The sequence below is a fragment of the Nyctereutes procyonoides genome, unplaced genomic scaffold, assembly GCF_905146905.1.
Source record: "Nyctereutes procyonoides isolate TBG_1078 unplaced genomic scaffold, NYPRO_anot_genome, whole genome shotgun sequence".
NCBI lineage: Eukaryota > Metazoa > Chordata > Mammalia > Carnivora > Canidae > Nyctereutes > Nyctereutes procyonoides.
Window position 1 is genome coordinate 11,508,301 of NW_026575140.1, and position 14,929 is coordinate 11,523,229.

The 14,929-nt window shown below is 38.4% G+C and overlaps 1 protein-coding gene across 2 annotated transcripts in view; it reads left to right on the forward strand.

Annotated features, from left to right (window-relative positions):
• PHLPP2 (PH domain and leucine rich repeat protein phosphatase 2) overlaps positions 1 to 14,929 on the forward strand; it is a 70,606-nt gene that overhangs the window by 15,125 nt on the left and 40,552 nt on the right. For both annotated transcript variants that reach the window (XM_055305314.1, XM_055305315.1), the window contains exon 3: positions 3,918 to 4,051. In XM_055305314.1, the coding sequence (XP_055161289.1) occupies positions 3,918 to 4,051 (134 nt within the window). The remainder of the gene's footprint in view (positions 1 to 3,917; positions 4,052 to 14,929) is intronic.

Sequence of the window (14,929 nt, forward strand, 5' to 3'; positions counted from 1 at the left end):
TGTATTGTTGATCTTAACATCTGTAGATTTTACCTTTCTAGGTGGCCAGAGATTGAGTTTTACTCTGAATGTAGAGAATGCTGCTGTGCTTTGTTAGGGTCTTTGATACATTGTACTATTACCCGTATTATATTTTAATAATGTGTACTTTTGCCTCCCCCTGTTAACTAGAATTCTTGTGAAAAGATACATGGAATGAAATGTAGTTTTCTCTTATCTGTGTTTTACCTGTGGGCATCATTTAGAATAACTATTGACTGCTATTCCTGGCTAAAAGCTCTAAATGGCTGTTGATAGCATTAAGGTATTGGTTGGTTGATTTGGAAAGAAATAACTGTATATATTCAGATTTACAGGGACCCTAGTAGCTCCTAGAAGCCTTAGAAGCAAACTAAAACTATAACCATCTTTTATCTTTACTTAAAGCAGTAGCAGAAGTATTTCAAATGCTGAATAAAACCTTGCATTGACAATATTTCTCCTACACCTCTTTTAGCAGTATATAGTTTTCCTTTGATTTGTGAGAGATTTAACAAATAGCTAAGTACCAGCTTGTTAAAGTTTGGAAACTTTGAAACATAAAATTGATCTATAAGCAGATAATACCATTTCCCTCCCCACCCCCCCATACTCTCTACTCTCTTAAGCAGGTGAGTTTAATGAGTAAATAGAATTAGTCCTAGTCCCTCATTTTACTTGTTTTTGCAGTTCTTGAAATAGTTCTTGTTTACTCATTTATGCTAAAGTAATAAGAGCAGATGTTGAGATTCTCCTGATTTTTTTTTTCTGTCCTACCAGGAAAAATGTTTTCATTAGGTAGAAATGTATAAAGAGGGTTTCAGAATCTCCAGAGCCTCTTTAGGAAGGAAAGTTGATCAGGTAAAATGTGTCAGAATTAGGATGTTTCCATTTCTTTTGGTTTTCTAGACAAATTGAAAAATTGAACTAGTGAGAGTTATCCTGAAAGTTTTATTTCTTTGGTCTATTTCTATGTGATCATTATGTGGAATTATATTTAAGTACATTGAACTCTGTATCTAAAAATAATAGCAGGATTCAGGCAGAATTTGTATTACATTAGGAAGGTATCTTGGATATCTCATTGACCCTTGAGTTCTAAAAAGACCCTAAACATCATCTGTCCCAACCTGATTCTTCTATTTTTCTTTTCTTTTCTTTTGTTTTTTTATTTTTTATTTTTTTTATTTTTTAATTTTTTATTTTTTTACTTATGATAGAGAGCGAGAGAGAGAGGCAGAGACATAGGCAGAGGGAGAAGCAGGCTCCATGCACCGGGAGCCCGACGTGGGATTCGATCCCGGGTCTCCAGGATCGCGCCCTGGGCCAAAGGCAGGCGCCAAACCGCTGCGCCACCCAGGGTTCCCTGTTTTGTTTTTTTAAACTAGGCTCCACACATAGCATGGAGCCCAGTGTGGAGCCTGAACTCACAACCCTGAGATCAAGACTCGAGCTGAGGTCAAGAGTCAGATGTAACTGACTGAGCCACCCAAACACCTCTCAGCCTGATTTTTTTTTTAGGAGACTCTTTATCTAAATTAAATGTGTGTGACAGATGGCTCTCTAGCTTTCCATGAGCTATTTTGAGAGGCAGTCTGTTTCATTATTGGGCATCTCTAATTATTAAAGTTCTTCCTCATTTTTTTTAAAAGATTTTTATTTATTTATTCATGAGAGACACACAGAGAGAGAGAGAGAGAGAGAGGCAGAGATACAGGCAGAGGGAGAAGCAGGCTCCTCACAAGGAGCCTGACATGGGCCTCAATCCTGGACCCCAGAATCATGCCCTGAGCCAAAGGTAGACGCTCATCCACTGAGCCACACAGGCATCCCTCTTCCTCATTTTTTTTTCTCTCTTCCTCATTTTTGATCCAGGTTTACCTGTGCAACTTTTCATTGTTCCTAGTCCTGTTCTTTAGAGTGGTCCAGAGTAAGTCTAATCCTTCTTGACACTGGAAGACAAGATAGCTCCTTATGCCCTTGTCATCTAGTTAATCCTTCAGTGTTCAGGTTACATGGCTAATTCACCCATCTAGAATACAGGTTATTAGAAGTCTCAAAATATATTCTCCTTAGAAGAATTCTACTGGTGTACTGGGAAAATGTCTAATACTGCTGTAGCCCTTTGTGAATTTTTATTTTATTTGCCTAGAGATTAGTTGTAATTATTTCATAAAGTTTATATTCTGTTTCTGTTAAATTCTGTATTTATTTGTCTTTTTAGGGTTTTAGTTCTTTGGTCATTCTTCATGTAGCAATTCTGAGTTTATGGATAAAAGTCTGCACTGAGCAGTCGGGGGGCCAAGTAGTTGTTTTATTTTTGTATTTTCTCATCACTATGACATACATTCCTAAATTATCATTTTTTTGTGGGGTGTTCTGATTTGATGGGGGCTGGTGGTGGGCCCATGAAAGAATTCACACAAGGCAGAGCAAAAAAGGTAGAAGTTTACTGAATACACTGCAAGGGAGTAGTGGGCAGGAGAGCAAAGGAGAGACTCTACCACAAGGTGGTAGTGCGGAGTTGGAGTTATAGTTATAGGTTGGAATAAGGGAACATGGGACTCATGGAACTTACCTTTTTTTGGTAATCTTTTTTTTTTTTTTAAATTTTTTTTTAAATTTTTATTTATTTATGATAGTCACAGAGAGAGAGAGAGAGAGAGAGAGAGGCAGAGACATAGGCAGAGGGAGAAGCAGGCTCCATGCACTGGGAGCCTGATGTGGGATTCGATCCTGGGTCTCCAGGATCGCGCCCTGGGCCAAAGGCAGGCGCCAAACCGCTGCGCCACCCAGGGATCCCCTTTTTTTGGTAATCTTAAGAACTATGCCTGGCTGGGGCACCTGAGCATCTGCCTTTGGCTCAGGGCATGATCCCGGGGTCCTGGGATGGAGTCCCACATCGAGCTCTCCACTGGGAGCCTGCTTCTCCCTCTGTCTCTCTGTCTCTCTTATAAATAAATAAATTAAATCAAAAAGGAAAAAAAAAAAACTGCTCCTGGCTGTAAGTGACCCATTGGCTGGTTGGTGAGGGCCTGTGGCTTAATGAGTCTGTTAGTGTCAGCTTGGTTGCTGTGGGCTCTTTCACCTTGCTCAGGTTTCCATTGCTCAGGGCTATTGCCTAAAGACAGCCTCTACAATTTTGGAGCTGTTTATCTTCAGCTTTGGAATATTGCTATTTCATGTTATTTTTACTTAAATTTTATTGCCAGCTGTATTTTCTTCTCTTTTCACCATGAAATACAGATGGCCTTCATATTTTTTACACTGATGAGAGGTGTACCATGTTTCTTCTAATTAATGCAATTCTTAACTTTTCTTTTTTCTTTTTAAATATTTTATTTTTAAGTAATCTCTGTACCAAACATGAAACTTGAACTCATGACCCTTAGATCAAGAGTTGCTCTCTCTACTGACTGAGCCAGCCAGGCATTCCTCAAGTTTTCTAAACAATCCTTTTAAGACCTAAAGACTAATGCTCCTTGAGACCTTTTTTTTTTTTTTAAGATTTTATTTATTTATAAGACAGAGTGTGTGTTTGAGCATGAGCAGGGGAAGGGGCAAAGGGAGAGGGAGAAGCAGACTCCTCTCTGAGCAGAGAGCTTGATGTGGGGCTGGATCCCAACCTAAGCCAAAGGCAGGCACTTAACTGACTGAGCCACCCAGGTGCCCCACCATTTGGAAATTATTAATTTGTTGTTCTTATTCAGTAAATATCAGCAGATATACCCCCATGTAAACAAAAGCTCTTTGGGGGGTCCTCTTGTTTAGATTAGTTGTATCATACGATATTAAAGAAAATCTCGATACAGAAGTAATAATCTAGAACATATTAAAAGATTTTAAAAATGAAACATTTTTATTCTTACTAAATACTTTTCTTTTAATTGTGTAAGCAGGAGACTAGAACCTACGGAACGACCTCTTCAGATCGTTTATGATTACTTGTCCAGGCTGGGATTTGATGACCCTGTGCGTATACAGGAGGAGGCAACAGATCCTGACCTCGGCTGTATGCTTCGATTTTATGGTGGTAAGAATTTATCAGTGGCTTTGTGAATATGTTTAACTGCTTTTAAGTTGATCATTTGTGCCTCTCTCTGTCTTCAGCTTTTAAAAAGTATTTTAGCAAAAGGTATTTTTAAGCCAGTTAACTAATGTGGTTGAAAAAACCCAACAGAAACAAGAAGGTGGGGTGTGGTTCAGGGAAGACTTAGAAGTATTAGCTAAAATACCTTCCCCTTTATATTTTTGCTCTTTTGGTTGTAGTGTTTTTTGCTGATTTACTAGAATCATTATATCCCTTTGTCAGAATCTTGATCAAATTACGCTTTTCAGTATCAGTTTCTTCTCAAGCTCCTTGTAAGAACCATGAACTTCTGGATAGCTCAAGAATGTTGAGAGCTAGGTGGTTGTCATCATATGCCTTGACATTTGATGAATACATTTGTCAAATCTGTACATGTTGTTAAATCTAGAATTTTTAAATTTTGTCTCCTCTTGGTGCATTTTCCCCCCCATCCACTGTTTTTCACTGGACACTTCAATAATGTAGTTAGACTTATTAAAGCTAAATACTTACTGAATATTGCTTTCCAAATATACATAGTCTACTAATACTACTACTATTGAGTATCATTGATTGTTTACTGTGTGCTTTTATACTTGTGAATTACCCAGTTTATTACAACCACCTTACGCTGTAGGAACTATTACCTCATTTAACAGATGAGGAAACAGAGAAGTTAAGCAACTTGTTAAAAGTCATATAGCTAGTAAATGACAAAGCCCTTTAACACTTAACAATTTTGAATTAATATGACTCATTTATCAAACAATTAAACTAATAACTAAATGATTAGTGTATGTAGGCAAAATCATTTACTAAAATTCCCTGCTCTCATTTCCCAAATTGATTAAATTTCTGTGTACTTCTTTTGTTGTTGTTGGGGTTTTTTGGTTGTTGTTTATTTCTAAGTAATCTCTGTACCCAGTGTGGGGCCTAAACTCATGATCCTGAGATCTAAAGTAGCACATTCTACTGACTGAGCCCCCAGAGGCCTCTTTGTATACTTCTTGATACAACTTCTGTGACATAATATCACAAGCTGGCTTTATTTAATGTACCTCACAGAAGATTTTATGTTTAATTTTTCATCATAACACTATTTTGTGACATGTTGTTCCTTAAAAGTTGATTTTCATTTATTTCCATTAATTTTTCTTCATTGCTAGTTCATGGAAGAGAAATAGTTGCTAGATTGAAATTAAATAGGAAAATCCATGGGGTGCCTGGGTGGCTCAGTCAGTTAAGCACCTGACTTTAGATTTTAGCTCAGGCCATGATCTCAGGGTTGTGAGTTTGTGCCCCATATTGGGCCCTATGGTAAGCATAGGATGGAGCCTACTTAGGATTCTCTCTCTCCCTCTGCTCAGCTCCCACTTTTTTTTTTTAAGATTTTATTTATTTACTCATGAGAGACACAGAGAGAGAGGCAAAGACACAGGCAGAAGGAGAAGCAGGCTCCATACAGGGAGCCCAATGTGGGACTCGATCCCGGGTCTCCAGGATCAGGCCCTGGGCTGAAGGCAACGCTAAACCACTGAGCCACCCAGGCTGCCCTGCTCAGCCCCCTCTTAAAAAAAAAAAAAAAGATTGGAGAATCCTTTAAGATTAATTTGAGGAGCACAGCTTGTTTAAGCCTATAAAACTTGGTTTAAAAAAAAGAACAACTTGAAGCAGTAACATGCTCCTTTTGTGATTGTAGTTGAAAGTGAGTTCTTCATTGTATGTTTTATTCTATGGTGAAAGATGAGCCTTAAAGTGCCAGTGAACTCCTTTTGAACCATTGAGACACATTTGCACTCAGTTGTATATTGTACAACTGTTGGCACTGATACATTAATTTTCTGCTACCACTTGTTAAATTGTATGCCCAGGGTCTTCATATACCCTTAAGATATTTCTAGTAAAGTATAAAAGAGTACCAGTTTGTAGTACACACTATATTTTGGGAGGAAGAGGGTCTTTAAGAGAACATTTCCAAAAGTGGGCTCTATTAATTTAGAGGAGCTTAGTATAATTTGAGTGAAAAAATTATGTTTTAAGAAATAGGTTTTAAAGCTAATTATTTTTGAAACTGGACAGTATGTATTTATGGCACCAAAAACAAAAATAAAAAAACATATATATCAATAAGTGTATTAATTATCTCTTACCTGTGTAATGAATTACCTCAAAACTTATGGGAGTGCCTGGGTGGCTCAGTTGGTTAAACATCTGATTCTTGGTTTCAGCTCAGGTCATGTTCTCAAGGTTGAGATTAAGCCCTGCATCAGGCTCTGTGTTTACTATGGAGTCTTATGATTCTCTCTCTCTCCCTCTGCCCCTCCCCCTGCTTGTGTGCATGCGCGCGCGCGCTCTCTCTCTCTCTCTCTCAAATAAATAAAATCTTAAAAAAAAAGACAGTAACTTACGGGGCACCTGGCTGGCTCAGTTGGTAGAACATGCAGCTCATGTCGGACATAGAGATTACTAAATAAATAAATAAATAAATAAATAAATAAACAAACAAACTTTAAAGAAGTACTTTGTGGGGACACCTGGGTGGCTCAGTGGTTGAGCATCTGCCTTTGGCTCGGGGTGTGATCCCTGGTGCTGGGATCAAGTCCTGCATCAGGCTCCCTGCAAGGAGCTTGCTTCTCCCTCTGTCTCTGCCTCTCTGTGTGTCTCTCATGAATGAATAAATAAATAAAAACCTAAAAAAAAAAAAAAGTACTTTGTGACTTAAAATGATAATAAATATTTATTATCACATATACTTTTTGTGGGTCAGAAATCTAGGAGTAATTTAGTTGGATGGTTCTAGTTTGGGTTGAATGAGATTATATTCACTCTGTTGGTTGAAGGTATAGCCATCCAAAAGCTTGATGGGCTGGAAGAATCATTTCTAACATGGCTCACTTGAATGGCTTACCAGCTTTTGGCCAGAGATCTCAGTTCTTCATTTTGTGGGCCTCTTTTTTAAGACTGCCTGAGTGTCTTTATAACATGACAACTAGCTTCTGTTGGTAAGAGACAGACAGATGGCCATGCAAACACACACACACACAAGGCCTCAGTGTTTTTTATGACCTAGCCTCATAAGTCATTGGCATTTTTACCAACTTCTGTTTAGTAGAAGTAAGCCACCATTTACAGCCCACCCAATAGAGAGGGAAGTTAATTTGGCCCTACCTTCTGGAGAGAGCACTATCAAAGAATTTGTGGACATATCTTAAAACCGTCACAAAAAGAATGCTTCCCTCTCACCTGATCTTCCCACCCCTCAGTTCCCAAATCCAGAGATAATCACTGTTAACAGAAGGAAAAATATCTGTGAAATATTCTCTTAGCAGCAAACAGCTTAGTAGTCAGCTTTAAATATTTTATGTATAGAGTCTGGTAAGTTAGCTAGAATATAGTGTTAATGAGGCCAGAGTCATTAGGGCCTAAGTTCAAACCAGTTAATGTTGCTGTGCTTGCTGGATCTAAAAGGTACCCAGTATGCTGAGCAGCTCTTATGCAAATGTTCATTATCGGTCTTTCTGGAAAGGGATTTCTGGGGAAAAGTGAAGTTAGTGGAATGACTGCTCAGTGGAAATTCATGGTAAAAGCTGTGGAAATAACATAATTGGCTAAAGATGAGTAGGTAGCATGATCAATCAGAGATTAAGAGAGCACATCAGTGAACTCTTGATTTGTGTATGAAAAAAGAAGGAGTCCAGAAAGCATGATTTACTAGGGAAGTTGTAGTTCTAGGGCTCTCTGCCTCAGAATAAGTCCCAGCCTGAGCATTTCTTTCTATACCATATTCTTTTTTTTTTTTTTAAGATTTTATTCATTCAATGAGAGATACAGAGAAGCAGAGACATTGGACGCCCTAGCCAAAGGCAGATGCTCAACCATTGAGCCACCCAGGTGTCCCTTCATATTGATCTAAAGGACTTCTGTATTTATTCTTAGTACACATCCTTTGCCTACTATATTTGTGACAAAATTTTTTTTCAGCCTATAATTTATCCTTAAATTTATTGTTTTTTATTGTATAGAAGTCCTATTTAGATTTGATGAGTCTTTTCTTTTTTTTTTTTTTTTTTTATGATAGTCGAGACATAGGCAGAGGGAGAAGCAGGCTCCATGCACTGGGAGCCTGAGTGGGATTCGATCCCGGGTCTCCAGGATCGCGCCCTGAGCCAAAGGCAGGCGCCAAACCGCTGCGCCACCCAGGGATCCTGAGTCTTTTCTTTTAATGCAATTATTTTCCTTCCTTTTCCTAGGTCATAAATATATTCTGTATTTTCAATACTTTGATTTTTTTTTAAAAGATTTATTTATTCATTCATTCATAGAGAGCGAAGAGAGAGGCAGAGACACACAGGCAGAGGGAGAAGCAGACTCCATGGAGGAAGCCCGATGTGGGACTCCATCCCGGGTCTCCAGGATCACACCCCAGGGTGCAGGCGGCTCTAAACCACTGCGCCACCGGGGCTGCCCAATACTTTGATATTCTTAAAATATGCATAAGATCGGGATCTAACTTTACTTTTTCTCTGTAGGTAGACAGCCATTTGTCCCAACAACATTTATGGAATAGCTTATCCTTTTCCTACGATCTGAAATATCTTTATTATTTTTAAGTTCTTACACAGGCAGTGGTCTATTTTTAGATTCTATCCTGTTACATTGGCCAATTTGTGCTAATACCAAAATTATTTTAGTTAATATGCCTATATGATATATTTTGATAGCTGGTAAGGAAGTACCTTATCACTGTTCTCTGAAAAATCAGGGAGATCTCTAGAATCAGAGAAGTCTTTGTGAAGAAGTAGTATTTGAGTTGGTTTTTTAAAAATTGACAGGATTTCATTTAGCAGAAAGGAAAAGGAGGACATGGGATGGGAGATTAGACATTTCAACGTATGTCCTGTGAATCACAGATAATTTGAGTCCAGATTGTTCTGGGCGTTGAGTGCAATATCAGGAGTTTAGTCTTCATTTGGTAGATGACAGCAGGAAGTGACAGGTTCCAAGTGAGCCAGAGAAGGTGAATCTGGCACCAGTGTGGATAACAATATGGATGTAAATTGATAGGGGTCTGAAGTGAGGAGTGGGAAGGAATTATTCATATGAAAGACTTTTTGAAGGAATGATCTGTATGAGTTGATGGCTGATTGAAAAGGGGAGTTGAATGAGTAAATCAGTCAACATGATAGATAACATCAATAAAAGAAAAGAACCATTATGATCCTCTCAATTGATGCAGAAAAAGCATTTGACAAAATATAGCATCCCTTCTTACTTAAAACTCTTCAGAGTTTAGGGGTGGAGGGAACATACCTCAATATCATAAAAGCCACCTATGAAAAGCCCACAGCAAATGTCATTCTCAATGGGGAAAAACAGTGCTTTTTCCCTAAAGTCAAGAGCACAGCAGGGATGCCCACTCTCACCACTGTTGTGCAACATTGTACTAGAAGTCCTAGCCTCAGCAATCAGACAAAAATATAAAAGGCATTCAAATTGGCTAAGAAGAAGTCAGACTCTTCACAGATGACTTGATACTGTATATGGAGAACTCAAAAGACTCCACTCCAAAATTGCTAGAACTCAGACAGCAGTTCAGCAGTGTGCCAGGATACAGATACCAGATATTCTATACACTAGCAATGAGACTAAAGAAAGAAAAGTTAAGGAATTGATCCCATTTACGATTGCAACAAAAACCATAAGATACCTAGGAATAAAGCTAACCAAAGAGGTGTAAAGGATCTTAAAAGCTACAGAACACTTAGGAAAGAAGTTGAGGAAGACACAAAGAGATGGGAAACATTCCATGCTCATGGAGTAGAAGAATAAATATTGTGAAAATGTCTATGGTACACAGAGCAATTTTTACATTTAATGAAATCCCTATCAAAATACCATGGACTTTCTTCACAGAATTGGAACAAATAATCCTAAGACTTGTATGGAACCAGAAAAGGCCCTGAATAGCTAGAGGAATGTTGAAAAAGAAAACCAAAGCTGAGGGCACCACAATGCCTGACTTCAGGCTGTATTATAGTGCCCTGATCATTAAGACAACATGGTACCAGCACAAAAACACATAGATCAGTGGAACAGAATAGAAAACCTAGAAATGGATCCTCAACTCTATAGTCAACTAATCTTTCTTCAAAGTAGGAAGAACTTGTCATACTTAACACCCAAAAAACAAACAATTCAGTCAAGAAATGGGCAGAAGAGGGATACCTGGTGGCTCAGTGGTTGAGCATCTGGCTTTGGCTCAGGTTGTGATCTTGGAGTTCTGGGATTGAGTCCTGCATCAGGCTTCCCTCCAGGAGCCTGCTTCTCCCTCTGCTTTTCTTTCTGTGTCTCTCATGAATAAATAAAATTATTGAAGGAAAAAAAAAGAAATGGGTAGAGGACATGAACAGACATTTCTCCAAAGACGACCTACACAAGGCCAACAAGCACTTGAAAAAATGCTCCACATCACTTGCCATCAGGGAACTACAAAACCTTAATGTGATACCACTTTACACTGGTGAGAATGGCTAAAATTAACAAGACCGGAAACAACAAATATTGGTAAGGATGTGGAGAAAGGGGAACCCTCTTGCACTGTTGGTGGGAATGCAAGCTGGTACAGCCACTCTGGAAAACAGTATGGAGGTTTCTCAAGAAGTTAAAAATAGAACTGTCCTACAACCCAGCAATCGTGCTACTGGGTATTTACCCCAAAGGTACAGATGTAGTGAAATGACAAGACACCTGCACCCCAATGTTCACAGCAGCAGTGTCCACAGTAGCCAAACTGTGGAAGGAGCCACAGTGTCCTTTGACAGATGAATGGATAAAGATGTGGTATTATATATACAATGGAATATTATTGAGCCATCAGAAAGGATGAATACCTACCGTTTACTTTGACATGGTTGGAACTGGAGGGTATTATGCTGAGTGAAAGAAGTCAGTCAGAGAAAGATAATTATCGTATGGTTTCACTCATATGTGGAACATAAGAAATAGTGAAAGGGACCATAAGGAGAGGAGGGGAAACTGGGTGGGGAAAATAAAGAGGGAGACAAACCACGAGAGATTCCTAACTCTGGGAAACAAAGAGTTGCAGAAAGGGGGGGTGGTGGTAACTGGGTGATGGGCATTAAGGAGGGCACATGGTGTGATGAACACTGGGTGTTATACTATACATTGGTGAATTGAATTTAAATTAAAAAAATGTGATTCACTGGTGATACGTCAATCAACAGAAGTACATTTCATGATGGAACTTTGACTTTTTTTTTTTTTTTAAATGCAACAATTCACTGAAGAACATTAAAAGAACAATGTGAAATGAGCAGGCAATTTTATAAGGTGGTAAGATAAATAACTATCAAATTATCTATTGCTTTATTGTAACTGCACCGGAAATGACTTTTACGAGGTTCACTCTGACATGTGCCCATTGTGTTACTGAACTTCACAATAATTTATTTGTTTTAATATTGTTCAAAAGAAAATAAAGATCTTTCATATAAATGAAAAGGGGAGTTGAGGAAAAAACCTAAGAGTCGACACTGACCCTGAACTTAGGAGCCAGGATTACATCAGGAGAATGTCAGGACTTGAATTGTGAGATGGACCTGGTTCGTGGGGATGGTGCTGACTTGGTTTTGGGAATATTTGATTTAAGTGCTGGTGAGTATCCTGTTGGAGATGTCTGGCAGGTCATTGGAAATGGGGAACTAGAGCTCAGGACATACAGATATGGGAGTAGGGTAAACGGGGATGTTAAAGCTGTAAGAGTTGTTATGATATCTTTGAAAGAAATTCTTATATGTAGGAAAAGGAGGCTTAGAGCAGTTTGCATTATAATGGCATTTGTTTTATACCCTTACTGTACGCTGAGCAATTTCTCACGTGCTGAGCACTCTGTATACCTTGTCTTGGGTGATATTTACAACCCTCTAGATGAATGTTATTATTCCTGAGAGGCTGTGCTATGTCCCAGTCAAATAACATAACCAGGAAACAGATACACCTGTCTGCTTCTAAATCTTATCCTTTTAACATCTAAGATTCACCGCCTTTTAGTTGTTGGAGAGAGTGTCGAGGAGGATGAAGAATCCATAAAATGAGAACTGAGAATGGCTGGGGATCATCCAATCCAACTCCTTGGTCTTAAACTCAGGAAACTAAGACCGGAAGATGTAAGGATTTGTTTCGATTCATGAAACTGGATGATGGAATTACTTTAGCCACCACTGATTTGCCAGGTGTTCTAGTGAAATACTTCAAATAGAAGTTTTTTGTTTTGTTTTGTTTTGTTTTTTTTGTATGAGAGCCTGTTGAAAGTTTGAAATTTATTGTGCAATTTCCTGTTTTGTTCTTTAAATGTAAGTAGATACTTCATTTTTATCTTGTAATGTATCAGCCAATATTTATTGGTTTAACTTTTTATTTGGAACTAACATTAGATCTTCAGAGCAGTTGGGAGATTAGTAGAGAGAGCTCCTGCAGGTCCTTCATGCAGTCATTTGAATTGTTCTGGTAGAAGTAGTGCTTCCATTTTCTGTGGCTTCTCTCAAGACTTTATCTTTAATTTTCAGTACTTTGATTATATAGTCTCTAGGCTAGAATTTATCCTGGGTTTATCCTGTTTGGAGTTCACTGAACTTGAATCCATAAGTTTGTATCTTTCAGTTGAGGAGTTTTCCTCTATTTCTTCAAATAATTTTTCAGCATTTCTTCTCTCCCTTTGGCACTACCTATTCAGTTTTCAGCGTTTTTGGCATGCTGCTTGGGGTCCCAGCCACATTTGTATACCTCAAGCATGAGCATAGGAATTCCTAGACAGCTTGACGGGGGTCATTTTCCAGAGCTCCTTCCTCTTTTCGATTTCCTGGGGCTTTAGAAAGCCTGCCCTGTTGGGCTTTTCCCTCAAGGGCATCCACACTGCAGGGCTGCCAGTGGGAGGAGGAAACCAGAAATTAACAGATTTTCACTCTGCTCTCATAGGACTGGGACTGCAGGTCTTCCAATAAGAGAGGGAGGTTCACACCCTTCAGAGTTTTAGGTGCCTATGTCCCCACTCCTGGGGGCTGGGACATAAGAAAATGAAGAAAAGGGGAGGGAAAGCAAAAATGAGGAATTTCTTCCACTCTCTCTGAGTGTTAGGAGACCCCTTTTCTATTCCAAAGACACAACCTGAGGGCTTCTCCTAGAGCTCTCTGTCCACACCAGCACCTGCCTCTACTGGGCTGGGGGAGGTCAGAGGAGGAAACAGTGGGAAGCTTGCCACTGCTTAGGTGGTATTTTGAATTGTGTTGTTCTTCTTTAATCTGCCTGCAGCTGTTTACTTTTTGGGCTCCTTGTATAGCTGCTCCATTACAGTCTGTATGATTTCTTTTTAAAAAAATTTTTTGTCTATCATTGTGAGCTCATGGACTTGTATCTGTTTTGACTCATTACAGCCAGTATTCTTTTGTTGCTCAGTTTGTCCCATCTCAGCTAGTGGGAGCTCTTTACATTGGCTACTGTCCTTCCAGCATGATTCCAGGATTTTTTTGATAGGATTCTGGATTTTCCATTAAGTTCTGGCACAACAAGATGTCCTAAGCTCATCTTTTCATTGTCTGGCTCAGACCAGAAATAAACTCTTTTTCTAAGGACTCCTGATTCATTTTAATGAAAAATGATGTTTAGAGATTGTACTCTGGGCAGTAAAGGAACTCACAGGGTTGCCCTTGATTGTTTCTTTAGCAACTTTTAAAATTATAGAAACATTCCATTTTCTTTATAGAACATTTGGACATATAAATATATAAGGAAATTAAAATTACCCTTAATTTTCCACTTAGAACCTTGGCTTTTGAAACAATTTTTTAATTAGAACTGTTACACGTTCTGAATATTAGAACTTTCTCATTCTCGGTTTGTTTTTTGTTTTTTTAAGTAGTCTCCATGCCCAGCTTGGAGCCCAGTGTGGGGCTTGAACTCACAACCCTGAGATCGAGAGTCGGTCACTCAACCAACTGAGCCACCCAGGTGCCCCTCATTCTGGTTTTTGTTTTTGTTTTGTTGTTTTTTTTAAATTATTTTTATTTATTTATTTTTTTAAATCACTTTCAGAAGATCAGAGACTGGAGGCCCTCTGAATGTCTAGCAAACTCTAAAATTAACAAGCAGCATGTTATTTCATATACAAATAAATTATCCAGAACACAGCTGAATGTTCCCTTCTGAGAGTGGTGATGGATTGATTTAGGAGTTTTTCTGTAATAAAATATAAAGAAATAAGGCTAAGAAAGAAGAGACTCAGAGAATTATATATCCACTATAAGATAGAACATCTTTGTTACATGTTTCATGTAAACTTTTAAAAAGACTGGTAGGCAATTTGAAAGCATGGTAAACCATATGAAGTCCCATTTTTTTTTTACATAATTTAGCCAACTTTGTGGTAGGTGATGCTATTAACCAGGATGGGGAATATAAAAGCCATTGGCATGTTTGGGGAGAATAATGAGATTTTTTAAAAGCAGTTTTATTGAGATATAATTCATATCCTATAACACCCTTTTAAAAGTGTACAATTCAGTGCTTTTTTGTATATTTGGAGATTTATGCAGCCATCACCATAGTCTGATTTTAGTCTACTTTCATCACCATAAAAAGAGACCCCACATCTTGTTTAATGGTGATGAACCTCCTGCCTTTATGGATTTGCCTTTTCTGAACAAGTCGTTTAAGTGGAATCATATATATTTGGCTTTAGCTTCTTTTACTTAATGTTTTCAAGGCTCATCCATGTCGTAGTATATTATCAGTTCTTCATTTCTTTTTATGGCCAAACAGTATTCCATT